This window comes from Neophocaena asiaeorientalis, unplaced genomic scaffold (assembly GCF_003031525.2).
Source record: "Neophocaena asiaeorientalis asiaeorientalis breed wild unplaced genomic scaffold, Neophocaena_asiaeorientalis_V1.1 scaffold91, whole genome shotgun sequence".
Taxonomy (NCBI): Eukaryota; Metazoa; Chordata; class Mammalia; order Artiodactyla; family Phocoenidae; genus Neophocaena; species Neophocaena asiaeorientalis.
Genome location: NW_020173198.1, coordinates 5164389 through 5183505, shown reverse-complemented (window position 1 = coordinate 5183505; position 19117 = coordinate 5164389). Strand labels below are relative to the sequence as shown.

Genomic DNA, 19117 nt, shown 5'->3' with positions numbered 1-19117 from the left:
TCTCCACTAACACCACTGATAAGCAACTTAGACTCTTCTTCTGTTTCTTTTTCTATCCTCTCTTCTCCTCTTTTTTTTTTTTTTTCTTTTCTCTCTTTTGGGCAGTGGGAGACTCCTCTTTCACAAATTGGGAACAATGGGGCATAAGCAAATTGATACATATTTCTGGAATCGTGGTGATGTCTGTGGAGCAACTGCAACACAAATAACACACCTAAGGTACCCTGCTCTGTCCAGATGAGAGTCTTTCATTTTAGCATTTGAGATGAACACACTCTGTTCCTGAATGAAACAGAAAGGATTTCTCTGGGAATGCCTGTGTTTTACAAATGTGCCTGATTACAAAGATGAGGGTGTTGGAAGCACTGGTGATAAGTCTGAGAATAGAATATTTTGGTTTTTTATTTTTAGTATATTTAATACCCAACATTTCTGCAAAGTACATTTCTACGAAAAATGGACCTCCAAATATCTAATGAGGTGTTCCTTTAAATTTTTTACACATATTTTTAATATTTAAGTCATGAATATTTCTTAATTGACTGTAAATAGATTAATCTCTCTTAAAATGTTAAGTATAGTAGACCATTGTTTTGAAGTCTAATTCTGGCTATTAATTACTGGTGTGATTAGTGACATATTTCCCTTGAATTATCCCCCTTAATTGTGTAATGTCAGTTCCAATTTTAGTTTCCCATATTGTGGTATTCACATTAGTACCTTCACAAGTTTTGGGGACTGTTAGACTATGGAGGAAGAAAAAACAATTTTTTCCCCCAAGAAACATGGTAGTACAGAAAATAGTGATTAGGGTGTTGTCATAGCTTAAGCTCAAATCCCGTCTCTGCCACCCATATAAATATAACTTTGTGGCACTGATTGTGTCGCTTTACTTCTCTGGCTCTCAGTTCTTAGTTACAGATTCTACAGAACTTAGTTACAGTTCTTAGTTACAGATTCTAAGATCCTTTTAGCCACTTTCATAGCATTTTTTTTCTTTTTTGTTATACTTGTTTAGGATTTTGTTTTATATCTTTTTGTTCGGGGAGGATGTTCATAACTGCTCCCTTATTTTGGGAGGTACACAATTATATAAACTGATTTGACATTGTACTGAATGATAAGTACCCATTATGGTATAGTAGAATATATAAATTTTTTTGGAAATACTTTGCCTTAACAATGTTAAAACACTAAAACTTTCTTTTACAGAGAAGCATATGCAATTGGGAAAAAAGAAAAACCACCTTTTTTACCAGAGGAACCATCATCATCTTCAGAAGAAGATGATCCTATCCCAGATGAATTGTTGTGTCTCATCTGCAAAGATATTATGACTGATGCTGTTGTCATTCCATGCTGTGGAAATAGTTATTGTGATGAATGTAAGAAATGTTGAATCTTTGACAATACATAATTTAGAGTATGTGTATTTCCTTGGAAAGGCTGTTAGCAATATTGTATATTTTAATAATATGAATTATTGATAAATTAATCAATGAGCATTTAATAACTTTTTGTTGCTACTTTTTTTTAAAAAAAAACAACCTCCTTGTCCTTTTAAATATTAGAATTGACCACATTCTTTACCTTCATCAAGGTGACTTTACTGAGGTTTTATAAAATGTAGGATTTTTATTTCCTCTGTGTTTTAAATGGTATACAGAAATTTAAAAGCCTTTTGGGCTTTAGATATTCTAGAAGTACTTTTAAATGATATCTAAGTCCCTTTCTAGGAATGTGAAAAATAGCTTATTCTAAAATTCTTAAGTGTGATTGAGAACTACTCTGTAAAGATATTACCCAACATTTGCCAGGGCGTTACTTGTGAATCATTTATATTCTATTAGCACTTGCTTTTTTTCTGCCACTTATCTTAAGTTTGTCCCTTCTTACATCATCTGAAAATTTCATTGCTCAGTCCTGCTCTGGTCTTCATCATTTCTTAAGATAGTTTGGGGGGACTTCCCTGGCAGTCCAGTGGTTAGGATTCCACACTTCTACTGCAGAGGACGCAGGTTTGATCCCTGGTTGCACGGCCACAAAATAAAGGTAGTTTTGGAATACAGATCTTTTTTATGGGCCCTCTTCAGTGAAGACCAAAGTCAAGAAGAGGTCACTTAAAAGTTGTTTCAGAGTGTGTCTTGAATTTAACAGACCACTTATGATTGGATTTTTTGCAACACTGAAGCATAGTCAGTGCATCTATAATTTAGTGTTGGTTCTTACCTGCTGTGCTATCGATGTCTCTGATTTCTTGCCTGAATAGTGCTTCTGTTATTTATAATGCCCTTTTCTAGTGATGCTTTTTTTCTTAGCACCACATACCTTGTGGGATCTTAGTTCCCCTACCAGGGATTGAACCCGGGCCCTCAGCAGTGAAAGTGCGGAGTCCTAACCACTGGACCACCAGGGAATTCCCAAGTGATGCTTTTTTAAAAGCCCTATATTAGCCATATAATGTTTTTGTCTCTTTCTAGACTATTTCTTTTCTTTTTTTTTTCCCTATAATATTCCGATTACTGGCTAAACAAAGAGAATGGTATTTGGGAAAGAGCATCTTTTCTCTCAGTTTAAATGTTTGTTTAGCTTATATCCATTACTTCTGTTTTTAAGATAGAGAGAGATTAGAGCAGAGGAGTGCTATCAGGCGAGAAATTTTACTTTTAAATTTCTTAATCTAAGAATAGAAATGGTTAGTGATGTGTGCTTGAAAAACAGTAATGTAACTGAACACATGTAAACTGTCTTTTTAATTCATTCAGTAAAAACTGGGTTCCTAACTATGCTTTTGTTAATATTTAAAATCTTATACATAGGTATAAGGACAGCTCTCTTGGAATCAGATGAACATACATGTCCAACATGTCATCAGAATGATGTCTCTCCTGATGCTTTAATTGCCAATAAGTTCTTACGACAGGTAGCTATATTTGTATCACTCTTTATGAAAAATTTTAAAAAATCTTTTAATTGATTTAACCATACTTGAGTAAATACTACATTACATTTTTCTGCATTTTTATGATTGGTGTCTGTAGGCTGTTAATAACTTCAAAAATGAAACTGGTTATACGAAAAGACTAAGAAAACAGTTACCTCCACCCCCACCCCAACTACCACCTCCAAGACCACTCATTCAACGGAACCTACAACCTCTGATGAGATCTCCAATATCAAGACAACAAGATCCTCTGATGATTCCAGTGACATCATCAACTCACCCGGCTCCATCCATATCTTCATTAACCTCTAATCAGTCTTCCTTGGCCCCTCCTGTGCCTGGAAATCCATCTTCTACCCCAGCCCCTGTACCTGATATAACTGCAACAGTCTCCATATCAGTCCACTCAGAAAAATCAGATGGACCTTTTCGGTAAGTCGATGTATTTCTCGCTGTTAGGAAACAAGTGAGATCAGTGATGTAGTTTTTTTTTATTGTATATTGCTTTAACAGTTGTTTTAGTGACCTTCAGTCTGTTGCATCCCACTGTGCTCAGTAAGGTGGATGACTTGTAAGAAATGACCTAGTCTTTGGGAATTCACTGGCAGTCCAGTGGTTAGGACTTGGCACTTGCACAGCTGGGGCCCAGGTTCGATCCCTGGTTGGGGAGCTAAGATCCCACAAGCCACGCGATACAGCCAAATTAAAAAAAAAAAACAAAAAAGAAAGAAATGGCTAAGTTTTACTGGAGGAACAGACAAATGAAGGAGATTCATTTGCAAATTATTAAGCATCCCAAGGTCAAAAACTATATACATTGCCAGCAAGTCACATTAAATGTTGAATAATATCCCATGACAGCTCTGCAGTTCACAAGAGGGAGAGGTCACTTACGGTCACCTCTTATGGTGTTATTAGAAAACAGTAGATTTGAGCAGAACTAAGAACAATTTGGATAAATAGAGAAAGAGGGGATGAAATACTGGTAGAAGTAGAGAGGTCAAGAAATAATTGTTTTGGAGCATAATTATGTAGGAGAGTAGTGAAAACTCACTTAAATCCTACCACTCCTGAAATGAAAGGGACCTTTATAGTCCAATGGCTCATAAAGCTTAAAAAATCAACCAGCTTTTAAAAAATAGATGCCAGGGGTTTGTTCCCAGAAACAAAGTCTTTAGGAGTAGGACCTTTACAAGTATATTTAAGAAATCCCTGCAAAGTATTATATATAGGATGGATAAACAAGGTCCTGCTGTATAGCACAGGGAACTGTATATTCAATATCATGTAATAAACCATAATGGAAATGAATGTGAAAAAGGATGTATATATATGTATAACTGAATCATTTTGCTGTACAGCAGAAATTAACATTATAAATCAGCTATACTTGAATAAAATAAAAATTTTTTTTAAATCCCACTTAACCTATTTCAGCCTTTTATTTGATTGATAGTGGGAATAAGGCCCAGAGAGTTCATTGACTTATCTAAGGTTACCCTTTTGATTTAGTGGTAGAGGTGGAAGTAGAATTTACTCTTAATCCTTTATTTATTTATTTTGTCTCTCAAGTTTTTTTTTTTTTAGCTTTACTAGTCTTAAAACTGAACCAATTTCTGTCATATCTATCATAGATTGTACTTTTTTTTTTTTTTGCGGTACACGGGCCCCTCACCGCCGCAGCCCCTCCCATTGCGAAGCACAGGCCCCGGGCGTGCAAGCCCAGCGGCCATGGCCCACGGGCCCAGCTGCTCTGTGGCACACGGGATCCTCCCGGACCAGGGCACGAACCCACGTCCCCTGCATCGGCAGGCGGACCCCCAGCCACTGCGCCACCAGGGAAGCCCGATTGTACTTCTTAAGGAGGCTTCTTCATTTTACATTTCACTTACATACGAAGAACTCTTCAAAAGTCCAGTCCTCTCTCACTTTCCCCAGAAGTTTTCATCATCTTTGATGTAACTCATCTTAATGCAAGTGTGATGGATGAACAGTAACACGATATGATTTTTACTCTTTATTTTCCTTTGATAATTTTTACTCATTACATGCAGAAGTAAACTTTATAATCCTATTATCACAGATTATGTATTCCCGAAATAAGAATATTTGTGTAATGCAGACATTTCCTTCAGGTCTATTATTTTTCAAACTTTGCAAGTATTATATTTAGAGGCCTCTTAAATATGACTCAGATCCTTGTAACATGGAATTTTTTTCAAAAATATGGAAAATATTGCCTATTTTTTTCCAGTTTTATCGAGAAATAATTGACATACATCACTGTATAAGTTTAAGGCATACAGTACAGTGATTTGACTTACATATATTGTGAAATAATTACCACAGTAGGTTCAGCTGACATCTGTCTTCTCATGTGTAAATACAATAAAAAGGAAAAAAAATTCTTTTCCCTTGTGATGAGAACTCAGGATCTATGCTCTCTTAACAGCTTTCCTGTATACCATACAGCTGCGTTAGCTATAGTCATCATGTTGTACATTACGTCTCAAGTACTTATTTATCTTATATAACTGGAAGTTTGTAACTTTAATCCTCCATTTCTGGTGACTTTTTAATGTTTTGTAAATTATATTATGATCTAGGGATTCTGATAATAAAATACTGCCAGCTGCAGCGCTTGCATCTGAACATTCAAAGGGAGCCTCTTCGATTGCAATTACTGCCCTTATGGAAGAGAAGGTAAGTTTCACTGGCTTTTAAAGATTTTTTTATTATTATTATTACAGTAGAGTTTTTTGTTTTGTTTTTTTAACTATACCTTTTTGGTTTTTTCCTAAAGGGTTACCAGGTGCCTGTACTTGGAACCCCATCTTTGCTTGGACAGTCATTATTGCATGGACAATTGATCCCTACAACTGGTGAGTAAAATCATTTTGGTTTGAACTTTTTTCCTTAAAAAATAATTTTAACTTTATTTAACCTGTAATTTTATATTTACTTATTGGTTTTGTTTATTTTTGTTTCCAAGGTCCAGTAAGAATAAACACTGCTCGTCCAGGTGGTGGTCGACCAGGTTGGGAACAGTAAGTATATGTCTCAAATAATCTTCAGATGATTGCTTTCAAACCGGATGATGGAAATTACAATCTCAGCAGTGTGTGCTGAGTGTCTTTTACTGTGAACTCCTCTTGTATATGCCATGTTAACACAGTTTTTATGTAAAATGTCACAAATTCAAGACTATATGAAGAATTCTTCTTAAAAAATTAGTAATTCTTTTCTATAATAATAAAATGTAAATCCTTTTTACTTTTATGACTTAACAAATGGTGATCTTGGCAGAATCTCAGTTAATGAACAGATAAGAATTACTTGAAAGAATATTTTAAATACTGAATCAGTTATTATGCTGGTAGATTAAACTTCCCTCTTTAATTTGGATGTTTTTGATTTGAGTAAATAAACACATAATAAGATTAAAGTCTGTCAAACACAAAATTTCTCATTTTGACTAGCTATGTTAATGAAATTTTATTGCATATTAAAATCTGTAGGGTGTGGGAGACACTGCTTTGTGAATGATCCCTGGTGTTCTCCTTACTGCTGCAAGTAATAAGTCCTTCCGTCTCCCAGAAGAAAAAAACAAAAAATTCTTTAGGGTATGATTTTCTACCCTGGAGTACTAAGAACTTTGATCTTCTATAGGATGTTCTATGGCATTAAAAATCAGATTTATTTATTGTTTTTATATAATTATTTTTGTTTATGTGACCCATATAAATGGGCTCATATATTTATGTAAACTGGCTTATATTCTAAAACTTAATCTTTTTGTTTGAAAGATAAACCAAACTTCTTATAGAAAAAGTATGTTAGTTGAGAGACTAGCAGAATATATCAGTAGAAAGAACACGGGATTTGGAGACAGACCTGGGTTTGAGTCCCATCTCCTGCATTTGCTAGCTATGTGAGAAGGGTATGTGATTCTACTTCTCAGCCTCCATTGCCTCCCTCATCTGTAGAATTGGAATGGTGCTACTTACCTCACATGTCAAATGCCTCTGCATAGTGTCCAGCAGATAAAAGAGCTCTTTTCCTTTTCTATAACAATAAGTTCATAGAGTAACTTATAGAATGCTAATTAAAATACAATATTACATAAAATATATATTGAAGCTTAATTGTTTATAATATGTTAATCAGAAAGAATATTTCATTTTAAGTAAATATAACACTTGATCATATCTCTGTCTGAAACAAGTTTAAGAATCAGGATCAGGGAGTAAGGAAAAGTTTTCAGAATAGTTAAAATAGGTATATTAAAGTCTACACACGAAAAGGTGTGTATAATACTCAAGCCTATTTTATCCTTCTTTCCACACAGTTCCAACAAGCTTGGATATCTGGTGTCTCCACCACAGCAAATTAGAAGAGGGGAGAGAAGCTGCTACAGGTAGGCTTGCTAAAAATCTTGAAAAACAGTAATCTGATGACACACTGAAAAATATAACACAAATTAAAGCACAATAGTGGTAGGGAGAGTGGGTTCATTTGGTTTATACTTTCCTCACTTAAATCTTAAGTAGTTGCCCTTAAGAGGCCTATAAAAGAATAGATTACATTTAATATTTTATATATATATATAAATTTATTTAGTTTTGTCTGTGTTGGGTCTTCATTGCTGCACGCAGGCTTTTTCTAGCTGCGGCGAGCAGGGGCTACTCTTCGTTGCCATGTGTGGGCTTCTCATTGCTGTGGCTTCTCTTGTGGAGCACGGGCTCTAGGCACACGGGCATCAGTAGTTGTGGCACGTGGACTCAGTAGTTGTGGCACATGGGCTCTAGTGCGCAGGCTCAGTAGTCATGGCGCACGGGCTTAGTTGCTCCACGGCATGTGGGATCTTCCTGGACCAGGGCTTGAATCCATGTCCCCTGCATTGGCAGGCGGATTCTTAACGAGTGCGCCACCAGGGAAGTCCCTACATTTAATGTTTTAAATGGTTTTTTAAATTTTTAAAATTTTTTTATTTTTATTTATTTATTTTTAAATGGTTTTTTAAGGCTACATCTTTACTACTTCTTCCCAAGCACTACTTTCTCCCTGTCAGCACACAGCAGAATACTGGCTTACATTTACTCTGTTGAGTGTAGAGGGCGGACAGTAAGGCCCAGACAAACTAAGGTGTCGATTTAATTTAAGATGGATGTTAACGAGCTCAGCTCCCAAATGCGAAGAAGACTTGGATTTATTTCTCCCCTAGACTCAGTTATCCCCATCTTCTACCATCTTCTCTTCCAAAAGGTTAGACAGAAGATTGTTAGGGGCCCTTGCCCAGAAGATGCACAAGCAGTGTTAATCTAAGAAGTGAGCCATAGAGTTCTTACTATCTAGGTCATACTTAAGGGTATCTTCTAGTACTCCAAAGAGAATTGCTAAGCTTATGAAAGATAACTACTGTTTTGTTGTTAGATCACACATTTAATAAGAAGATAATATTTACTAATCAGACTCTGAAAAGAGACCTGAAATCTAAATCCCAGCTGCTGCTATTGTATACCAGTTACCTATAATTTAAAGATCCCTTTAGCTTAACAGAAATAAGCCCAGTTTTTTAAAGAAGCCACTGTTTGTTTGATGAGGCAGAATTTAGAAACTTTGGCCAGCACTGTTAATTTTAACCTAACCCTTTGAGAGAAAAAGTGAGATTTTCAGTTGTTAGTTACAAATGTTAAAACTAGTATTTATTCTACTTTGTTTGTTTGTTTGTTTTTGGCTGTGTTGGGTCTTTGTTGCTTGCACGCGGGCTTTCTCTAGTTGAGGCGAGCAGGGGCTACTCTTTTTTTTTTTTTTTGTAGGGGGGGGCTACTCTTCGTTGCGGGGCATGGGCTTCTTATTGTGGTGGCTTCTCTTGTTGCAGAGCATGGGCTCTAGGCGCGCGGGCTTCAGTAGTTGTAGAATGCAGGCTTAGTAGTTGTGGTGCACGGACTTAGTCTCTCCACAGCAGGTGGTATATTCCCAGACCAGCAATCAAACCCGTGTCCCCTGCACTGGCAGGTGGATTCTTAACCACCATGCCAGCAGGGAAGTCCCATGTTTATTCTACTTTGAAGGGTCTTATTTCCTCAAAAAGATTATAGGAAGTGGGTTTTCTTCATTTTAAACTTTTGGTCTTGGAAGGCATTTTGGGGAGAAATAGGGCACAGAGACATTAACCTGTCAGTTCCTTTAAATGACAGATTAGGAAGTAATGAGATCATTGTGGAGTGATAGTTGGACTTCACAAAAGATAACTTTTATCAAAAAATAAAAGCATGGCATCTCCATATAAAGAAGACCTTGTAAACTTATCTCAGTCCCTAACTGGCCTTAAAAGTTGTTCTTAACATATAAATGATGTTACTTTTACATATAAACAATATCAGTGTCCCTGTGCTTATTTGAATAGTTGATTCTTTTCCATTGTTTGTGGATTGAAAAGATTATGAGTAGAAAAGATAAGGTTACTTGTCTCAGATGCTTTAATATCTTGGAATTTATTTTTCCAGAAGTATAAACCGTGGACGACACCACAGCGAAAGATCACAGAGAACTCAAGGCCCATCACTACCAGCAAATCCAGTTTTTGTACCTGTCCCACCCCCTCCCTTGTATCCTCCTCCTCCCCACACGCTTCCTCTCCCTCCAGGTGTTCCTCCTCCACAGTTTTCTCCTCAGTTTCCTCCTGGCCAGCCACCACCTGCTGGGTATAGTGTTCCCCCTCCAGGGTTTCCTCCAGCTCCGGCCAATTTATCAACACCTTGGGTGTCATCAGGAGTACAGACAGCTCATTCAAATACCATCCCAACAACACAAGCACCACCTTTGTCCAGGGAAGAATTCTATAGAGAGCAACGACGACTAAAAGAAGAGTAAGTGTTTGAATTTGAAATTACTCTACACTTTCATTTTCTGATGTTAAATAGGTATCTTTGGAAACATTTTCCAGTGTTTCCAGTTAGTATAAGAAAAATCACCTAAAAATTAAACCAAGCCATACAAGCAGCTTCCTCAGGGATTCCTAGTTATTTATAGTTTTAAAGTGGAAAACTAATGGCAATTTCATTCATTTCATTCATGATCTAATTACATTTGTCTTGTTAGTTTTCTTAAATGGTTTTTGTTAACTTTCGCTCTTTAACTTTATTTTACTAGGGAAAAGAAAAAGTCCAAGCTAGATGAGTTTACAAATGATTTTGCTAAGGAATTGATGGAATACAAAAAGATTCAAAAGGAGCGTAGGCGCTCATTTTCCAGGTTAGTGTTTTGCAAGCCTTCACAACAGAATTACAAATGGGACTTTGAATATCCAGGGATTAGCTATGGATATAAGTAACATTGCAGTGATGGAATTTTTCTGATTCGGTCTAGGTTTATAAAAATGGAAATGTAGCTTATTTCCCAATATCTGTTTATTGAAATATCTCACTGTAAATTCTATTGTGTAGAACTAGCAGTTATGGGGATTAAATTACCCTTGTCCCTTGAAGTTATTTATAGTGTGAAATAATTGGGAAATGTTTGTGGAAGGAAAAAAATAGTGGACTAGCCAAAGATTACATTTCTGAGGCCCCTTTTACCTAAGGCTACAGCTTTCTGCTGGAACATTAACCTGTGTGATTATGAACTAACAGTAGAATACAAGTTGCTTTATTGATAGAAAAACTGAATTATAAATATTCCCAGGAAGTTTGTTTAAAAGACTTATTTTTTATGCTTGAGATGTTCCTTTTAAAGCTAGACTATTGGCCAACGTAGGACAAAAAAAGTTACTCCTACTTAATAATCAGATAGGAAGTAGTGTTTAAATTTAATTGGCATTTTATTTAATGCTAGGTCATATAACTCACGGTACATTAATGCACTTCACTCTAATTGTTAAGATTTCACTCTCGTTTTATAACAAGTGATTGCTCTGATCTTTGTGTACTTTATTCCATTCCAGTAGAGGTCACTGTGCCTCTTTAATCATCTAAGATGAAACAATATAAATAAATAATGAACCATGAGGAGAACATACTGAAATCTGAGAGTCTGTATTTTATTTTGTATATATTTCTCAACTATCAACTATTGTTTTATTTTTGCTTTTAGGTCCAAATCTCCCTATAGTGGTTCATCCTATTCAAGAAGTTCATATACTTATTCTAAATCAAGATCTGGTTCAACACGATCACGTTCTTATTCTCGATCGTTTAGCCGCTCACATTCTCGTTCCTATTCACGATCACCTCCATACCCCAGAAGAGGCAGAGGAAAGAGTCGAAATTACCGTTCACGGTCTAGATCGCACGGGTATCATCGATCTAGGTCAAGGTCACCCCCATATAGACGGTATCATTCACGATCAAGATCTCCTCAAGCATTTAGGGGACAATCTCCTAATAAACGTAATGTACCTCAAGGAGAAACAGAACGTGAATATTTTAACAGGTACAGAGAAGTTCCACCACCTTATGACATGAAAGCTTATTACGGGAGGAGTGTTGACTTCAGAGACCCATTTGAAAAAGAACGTTATCGAGAATGGGAGAGAAAATACAGAGAGTGGTATGAAAAATATTATAAAGGCTATGCTGCTGGAGCACAGCCTAGACCATCAGCAAATAGAGAGAACTTTTCTCCAGAGAGATTTTTACCACTTAATATCAGGAATTCTCCCTTCACAAGAGGCCGCAGAGAGGAGTACTCTGGTGGACAGAGTCATAGAAGTCGAAACATAGGTGGCAACTATCCAGAAAAGCTTTCATCAAGAGACAGTCACAATCAGAAGGATAATACAAAGTCAAAAGAGAAGGAGAGTGAAAATGTTTCAGGAGATGGTAAAGGAAATAAACATAAGAAACACAGAAAAAGAAGAAAGGGGGAAGAAAGTGAAGGCTTTCTAAACCCAGAGTTATTAGAAACTTCTAGGAAATCAAGAGAACCAACAAGTGGTGAAGAAAATAAAACAGACTCATTGTTTGTTCTCCCAAGTAGAGATGATGCTACACCTGTTAGAGATGAACCAATGGATGCTGAATCCATTACTTTTAAATCAGTGTCTGAAAAAGACAAGAGAGAAAAAGATAAACCTAAAGCAAAAGGTGACAAGACCAAACGGAAAAATGATGGATCTGCTGTGTCCAAAAAAGAAACTGTTGCAAAACCTGCTAAAGGACCTCAAGAAAAACTAGATGGAGAGCGTGAAAAATCTCCTCGATCTGAACCTCCACTTAAAAAAGCCAAAGAGGAGACTCCAAAGACTGACAATGTGAAATCATCATCTTCCTCTCAAAAAGATGAAAAGATCATTGGTACCCCCAGAAAAGCTCACTCTAAGTCAGTAAAGGAACACCAGGAGACAAAACCAGTCAAAGAGGAAAAAGTGAAGAAGGACTACTCCAAAGACGTCAAGTCAGAGAAGCTAACTAGTAAGGAAGAAAAGACCAAGAAGCCTAATGATAAGAGTAAACCACCTGATAGCAAGGGAGAAAAAAGAAAAAGAAAAACTGAAGAGAAAGGTGGAGATAAAGATTTTGAGTCATCTTCAATGAAAATCTCTAAATTAGAAGTAACCGAAATAGTGAAACCATCACCAAAGCGCAAAATGGAACTTGATATTGAAAAGCTGGATAGGACGCCTGAAAAAGACAAAATTTCATCATCAACTGCTCCAGCCAAAAAAATCAAGCTTAACAGAGAAACTGGTAAAAAAATTGGAAGTACAGAAAATATATCTAATACAAAAGAACCCTCTGAAAAATTGGAGTCAACATCTGGCAAAGTTAAACAAGAAAAAATCAAAGGAAAGGTCAGACGAAAAGTGACTGGAACTGAAGGATCCAGCTCAACACTTGTGGATTATACCAGGTATCTGATAATGGGCGGGTGGAAAAAGTGGAATATGATAATTAAGAATGTATTGATGTTGGGGGTTAGCTGGTTACTCTTGTCTTTGAAGAAAAGAATTGTTAAAAGATAAGTAGATTTTGGGGGTGAGCCACATTTGTTTTTATATAATCATACACTTAAATCTTTATATCTCAGAGCAAAATAAGTGGCTTTTGAAAGTTAAAAGGACATTTATCAAGTTTAAGTTGGTCTTTTTATACTTATCAATGTTTAATAACTGTAAGTTCTTCATTAATTAAAAAATATTTTAATTCTTTTTAGTACCAGTTCGACTGGAGGCAGTCCTGTGCGGAAAGCTGAAGAAAAGACAGATACAAAGCGAACTGTCATTAAAACAATGGAAGAATATAATAATGATAACACAGCTCCTGCTGAAGATGTCATTATTATGATTCAGGTTCCTCAATCCAAATGGGATAAAGATGACTTTGAATCTGAAGAAGAAGATGCTAAATCCACCACACAGCCTATATCAAGTGTAGGAAAACCTGCCAGTGTTATAAAAAATGTTAGCACTAAACCATCAAATGCAGTCAAATATACTGAAAAAGAAAATGAGTCATCAGAGAAAATTCAGAAACTCACCAAGGAAGTGAGCCATGAAATTACACAGCATGAGGTCAAAAGTTCAAAAATCTCTGCATCTAGTGAAAAAGGGAAAACCAAAGATCGAGATCATTCAGTGTTGGAAAAGGAAAACCAAGAAAAGAGGAAGAACAGCACTCAGCCAGAGAAAGATAGTAATCTGGACCGTCTGAATGAGCAAGGAAATTTTAAAAGTCTGTCTCAGTCTTCCAAAGAGACTAGAACTTCTGGCAAAGAAGATAAGCATGATTCCATTCGAGGTTCCTCAAATAAAGACTTCACTCCCAACAGAGACAAAAAAACTGATTATGACAACAGAGAGTATTCAAGTTCCAAACGTAGAGATGAAAGGAATGAATTAACAAGAAGAAAAGACTCTCCTTCTCGCAGTAAAGACTCTGCAGCTGGACAAAAAACTAAGCCAAGGGAGGAGAGAGATGTGCCTAAAAAAGGAACAGGAGATTCCAAAAAAAGTAACTCTAGTCCCTCAAGAGACAAAAAACCTCATGATCATAAATCCACTTATGATACTAAACGTTCAAGTGAAGAGATGAAATCTGTTGATAAAAATCCCTGTAAAGATCGTGAGAAACACGTGTTAGAGGCAAAGAACAATAAAGAGTCAAGTGGCAATAAATCACTGTATATACTTAACCCACCGGACCCACAGATTGAGAAGGAGCAAGTTACTGGGCAAATTGATAAGAACACCATCAAGCCTAAACCCCAGTTAAGTCACTCCTCTCGACTGTCCTCTGACTTAACTAGAGAAACTGATGAAGCTGCTTTTGAACCAGATTACAATGAAAGTGACAGTGAAAGCAATGTATCTGTAAAAGAGGAAGAAACTTCAGGGAAAATTTCTAAGGAACTGAAAGATAAAGTAATGGAGAAAGCAAAAGAGAGCCTGGACATGGCAGCAGTCAGCCAGGTAGGTGTAACCAGGAGCCAGAGTCAAAGCAGCCCTAGTGTCAGTCCAAGTAGAAGTCATAGCCCTTCTGGAAGCCAAACCCGAAGCCACAGTAGCAGTGCTAGCTCTGCAGAAAGTCAGGACAGCAAGAAGAAGAAGAAAAAGAAAGAAAAGAAAAAGCACAAGAAACATAAAAAACACAAGAAGCATAAGAAACATGCAGGCACTGAAGTAGAATTGGAAAAAAGCCAAAAACACAAACATAAGAAAAAGAAGTCAAAGAAGAGCAAAGATAAAGAAAAGGAGAAGGAGAAGGATGACCAAAAAGTGAAATCTGTCACTGTGTAAAAGGGCAGATTTTAAAAATTGACTTAATTACTAAGTCATCTGTATTAAATTTTGTTATAATGTAAAGAGATTCAAGCCTTGTAAATAATGATATGGAAGACCCTGTGCTGCACTTAAAATATTGCTGCTTGATTATTTGATTTTTACATCAGAGCTTTATAACACGAACTTTTGTACAGAATTGTGAGTTGTGACCATGTAACATGAGAGGTTTTGCTAGGGCCTATTATTTTTAACCACCGTTAATTAGTTGGGGTGGAGTTTACTGTACTGTGAAATTTTCACATTGAATTTTTTTAATTGCCTGGCAAAAGGTGATATCAGTTCTAAAATATCAGCAGAATGATTTGCTGAATTCATTACAACTCCGTTATGTCACTTTTTGATTACAATAAAAGTTTTCAGTAAACTTTTCAGATGTTGAATATCTGCCTTATTTGAAGGAAAGTGTGTCATGTCTCTTCCCCCTTCCATTTTCATATTTAAAATATCCTTTGAGGCTTTAGTATAAGCTGAACTGTATATGTAAAATTCTGAAGTAAACATGGAAAATGTACTTCATTAGTGGGCTGGTAATAGGTGGCCAGAAATAAGAAATCATGGTTAATTGGAGATCTGGTTGAATAAATCTGGAAGGGTTTTAAATATAGTAATTAGAAGTTTGGACATGAATTTTAGAGGTGAGGAATTTTGATTTGTTTATGGTTATGTATTTTTCTTGAAACCCTGATAAATGAGTATTAAATTCCTTGATAAAGTACTAAATAACAACAGTCTGTGGCCTACCCAATCTGTCCAGTTGACAGAAGCAAGCAGCAATAGGAGGCAAGAAGCACTAGGTAAGGCTACAGTGGATTTCCTTAATGGCTCTGGTTTAGGAAGTTTATTGTAAGCAATAAAAAGCTGTTGAAAGGATGTCGGGAAGTAGGATAAGAATGGTACTTTAGAAACATAGCTGTATAAATGGAGATGAAGAAGACAATGGCTAAAAGCAGGAAAAGACCAGTTCTAGTGTGAGGTAGTGGTCCTAAAGTACTTTGGCAGGGGGCATTCGACTATGGTAGTAGAAGAGGAAAGGGTTTACATTAGCAGCAACTTTTAACTTCCTGTCTTGCCTTGATACATTATTTCCAGAGCATACAGTACAATATTTACAGTATTGTATACCATTGTTGGTACTCGGTTTTAGATGGTATACAAACATACTTAAATGTGTGTAATGCAGCATTTAATATTTAAGGAAAAAGTGATTTAAAGAGAAATTGTAAGGCTGATAGTAAGAATGCTATTAGCCTTATGAAAGCCGTTCAGGACTGAGTTAAGTTTGGGAAATGTTAAGTTTGGGAAGTGCTGGGAAAAGTTTGGGAAATGTTAAGTTTGGGAAATGCTGCCTTTAAATGAAACCGACTTGACTTTCTGAAGTCACATTTTTTTATTCCTAGACATCTCCATCACTGGGGATGGGATGCCTGTTCTACCTACTGCCAACCTCACCCCACCCTACCCACAACACATACCACTTGTATTTTCAGATACTCCAGCAAGACTACACTTTTTTAAAATTACTTGTTTATTTTTTGGCTGAGATGGGTCTTTGTTGCTGCACGCGGGCTTTCTCTAGTTAACGGCAAGTGGGGCCCACTCTTTGTTGTGCACAGGCTTTTCATTGCGGTGGCTTCTCTTGAGCACAGGCTCTAGGCGCGTGGGCTTAGTTGGTCCGCAGCATGTGGGATCTTCCTGGACCAGGGCTCAAACCCGTGTCCCCTGCCTTGGCAGGTGGATTCTTAACCACTGCGCCACCAGGGAAGCCCAAGACGACACTCTTAATACTTAACTAATCTCGACCGAAAATCTAAACTATATCTTGCACGTTCACCGAGGATTTTGGCATCTAGAACTCACTTTTTATCATAAATTCTGTCATGTGAGGTCAGTTTCATTACCTAGGTGCATTGTTATTTCAAGCTCAACTCCACTTTAATTGCAGTCCACTCCTATGACAATTTTCCAGAGTTGTTAATCATCTGTCACCATTCCCATCTTAAAACTCCATTATGTCATCTGCAACCTGGTTTTTCAGCTCCATTCTCTATTGGCCTGAGGTTTCAACTCATCCCGTAGTTATTCTTTTATTGTCCTTCCTTCTATAGTTGCCTATATCCCATCATTTCAGCCACATGCTAACACTCCCAAAACCTGCTCCCCCTTGTCCATCTTGCTGTATCTGAACAGGTTAAACCCCAAATCTAGATACAGGTGCTGCATGCTGCTTAACAAAATTAAAAGGCTTGAAAGAAAATTTAAGAAATAAGTGCCGGGTACGGTGCTAGGTGCAGTACTTGATCCTTAAAAGTCCTGATGGCTCATGTTGTTTAATGCTGGTTTGAGCAGGCAACTCCACACTGCCTCTGAAGGTTCAGTCCAGCCTTGGGTACTCCAACTAGTGCCTAACTTGTCCACCTCACCCCTGCCATTTGGTGTTGGACATGGGAAACCTCTCCAAAAAGACAAGGTTATATCTGAACTCAATTGGCTGTTTCACCGGGCTGGAATTTCCTTCCTCCTCTGCCTGTCTTCACAAGTTCCTACCCATTGTTTGAGAGTTACCTTGATTGTTTTGAGTTCTCTCAGTGCTGTCTGCCGTCCTCAATATACATGTTCAAGATGCAGTAGAATCACTGAATATGCTATAGTAACACCAAAGTGCTTACTAACAGGCTCTGTTTGGTTGTCTCCCTCAATGGATCATGGAAACCAGGAATATGTCAACTTTTTAAAGACAGGAAAAAACTTTTGAGCTACTATAGACTTGGGTGATAGTATCCTTCCAATGACTAGCTGCTTCAGTGTGCCGGGGAAACTCCAAAGCCTTACAATTAGGAATCTAAAAATAACTCCTTTGCTAGTCTCAGCATGCCAAATGAAGAAAGCAGATGCCCTCCAAAATGTTTAGGACAGGGATTCAGAGAGGTAGAAAGCTAGTTAATGGTTTATGCATCCTGATTTGTGTAAGTGTCCTCATCTATGTCTTGTCCACTTTCTCCTGCCTTTAATTCCTTTAATGAGCACTGTTCTTATTGTACAAAACTACATAGACCAGAACCTGTGATTTGGAACTTCCTTCTGAGTGCTTTTACACCACTGCCATTTACTTAAGCTAGCTTCAGTGGGTCTCTTAACAACAAAGGCCTCTCTAATACATGTGTATAGTGTACCCTGCTTTTTCTTTTTATATGTCATAATCACATCCCTTTGACATTAACATTTTTCACATTTTTTAAGAATTGAGAATGATCATGAAAAGAGAACTGAATAAAAGTAAACCATTTAACTCCTTGATAAAGGGTAATAATGTAGAGCTGCTAGAAGTGAATAACAGGCATACAATGTGAAAGAAATGGGGTTAACAGGAATATTCAAAGATTTCACGTGAATTTTTTCAGTAACCTCAAGTATAAATAGTTTATCAAGTCTTTGTGGCCTTTGAGATTATTTTTAAGATCATGTTAAAAGGACCTTTTTAGGGCTTCCCTGGTGGTATAGTGGTTAAGAATCCCCAGTGCAGGGGACAAGGGTTCGAGCCCTGGTCCGGGAAGATCCCACATGCTGCGGAGCAACTAAGCCCGTGCGCCACAACTACTGAGCCCGTGCGCCTAGAGCCCGTGCTCCGCAGCAAGAGAAGCCACCACAATGAGAAGCCTGTGCACCGCAAGGAAGAGTAGCCCCCGCTCACCTCAACTAGAGAAAGCCCGTGTGCAGCAACGAAGACCCAATGCAGCCAAAAATAAATTTATTTTAAAAAAATTTTTTTAAAGACTTTAAAAATAGCTATTGATAATTTCATTATGCACTTAAAGCTGGAGGGTGAACAGTGATCTTTTATTAAAGCCAACACCAACATGAATCTTTTCCACTTTGCAATGTGGCTGTTTAGTAATTTGCTATGAAATTGGCTTGGCCAGTATGAATCTTTCTCAATTTAATTGTTAATGTCTTTAGTAGTAAAAGATACTAATACAAGAGTGGACATACATTTAGGATTTAAAAGAAAGTATTCTTTTGTAGAGACGTTAGCACCTTAAAATTATAATAATTGCTTATAAATGTTTTTACCTAGGCTTAATGATATATGAATAAAGCTGGTAGACTGATTCTTTTTCGTGTCCTAAAAATTAATAACAAATTTAATGAAAAATGAACATGAGGGGGGCTTCCCTGGTGGCGCAGTGGTTGAGAGTCTGCCTGCCGATGCATCAGGGGACGCAGGTTTGTGCCCCGGTCTGGGAAGATGCCACATGCCGCAGAGCGGCTGGGCCCATGAGCCATGGCCGCTGAGCCTGCGCGTCCGGAGCCTGTGCTCCGCAACAGGAGAGGCCACAACAGTGAGGCCCACGTACCGAAAAAAAAAAAAAAAAAAAAAAAAAAAAAAGGAAAAA

General features: G+C 37.2%; 1 protein-coding gene across 2 annotated transcripts in view; it reads left to right on the top strand.

Annotated features, from left to right (window-relative positions):
• The window catches only part of RBBP6 (RB binding protein 6, ubiquitin ligase), a 31263-nt gene extending 16166 nt beyond the window's left edge, over positions 1–15097 (top strand). The window contains exons 8-18 of one of the 2 annotated variants that reach the window (XM_024744279.1): positions 1213–1385; positions 2820–2923; positions 3042–3376; positions 5551–5647; positions 5748–5826; positions 5937–5991; positions 7293–7361; positions 9454–9816; positions 10100–10201; positions 11039–12796; positions 13100–15097. In XM_024744279.1, coding sequence (XP_024600047.1) covers positions 1213–1385; positions 2820–2923; positions 3042–3376; positions 5551–5647; positions 5748–5826; positions 5937–5991; positions 7293–7361; positions 9454–9816; positions 10100–10201; positions 11039–12796; positions 13100–14681 — 4717 coding nt within the window. In that variant the 3' untranslated portion in view covers positions 14682–15097. The remainder of the gene's footprint in view (positions 1–1212; positions 1386–2819; positions 2924–3041; positions 3377–5550; positions 5648–5747; positions 5827–5936; positions 5992–7292; positions 7362–9453; positions 9817–10099; positions 10202–11038; positions 12797–13099) is intronic. The other variant, XM_024744280.1, reaches the window with a different exon arrangement.
• Positions 15098–19117: the final 4020 nt, after the last annotated feature.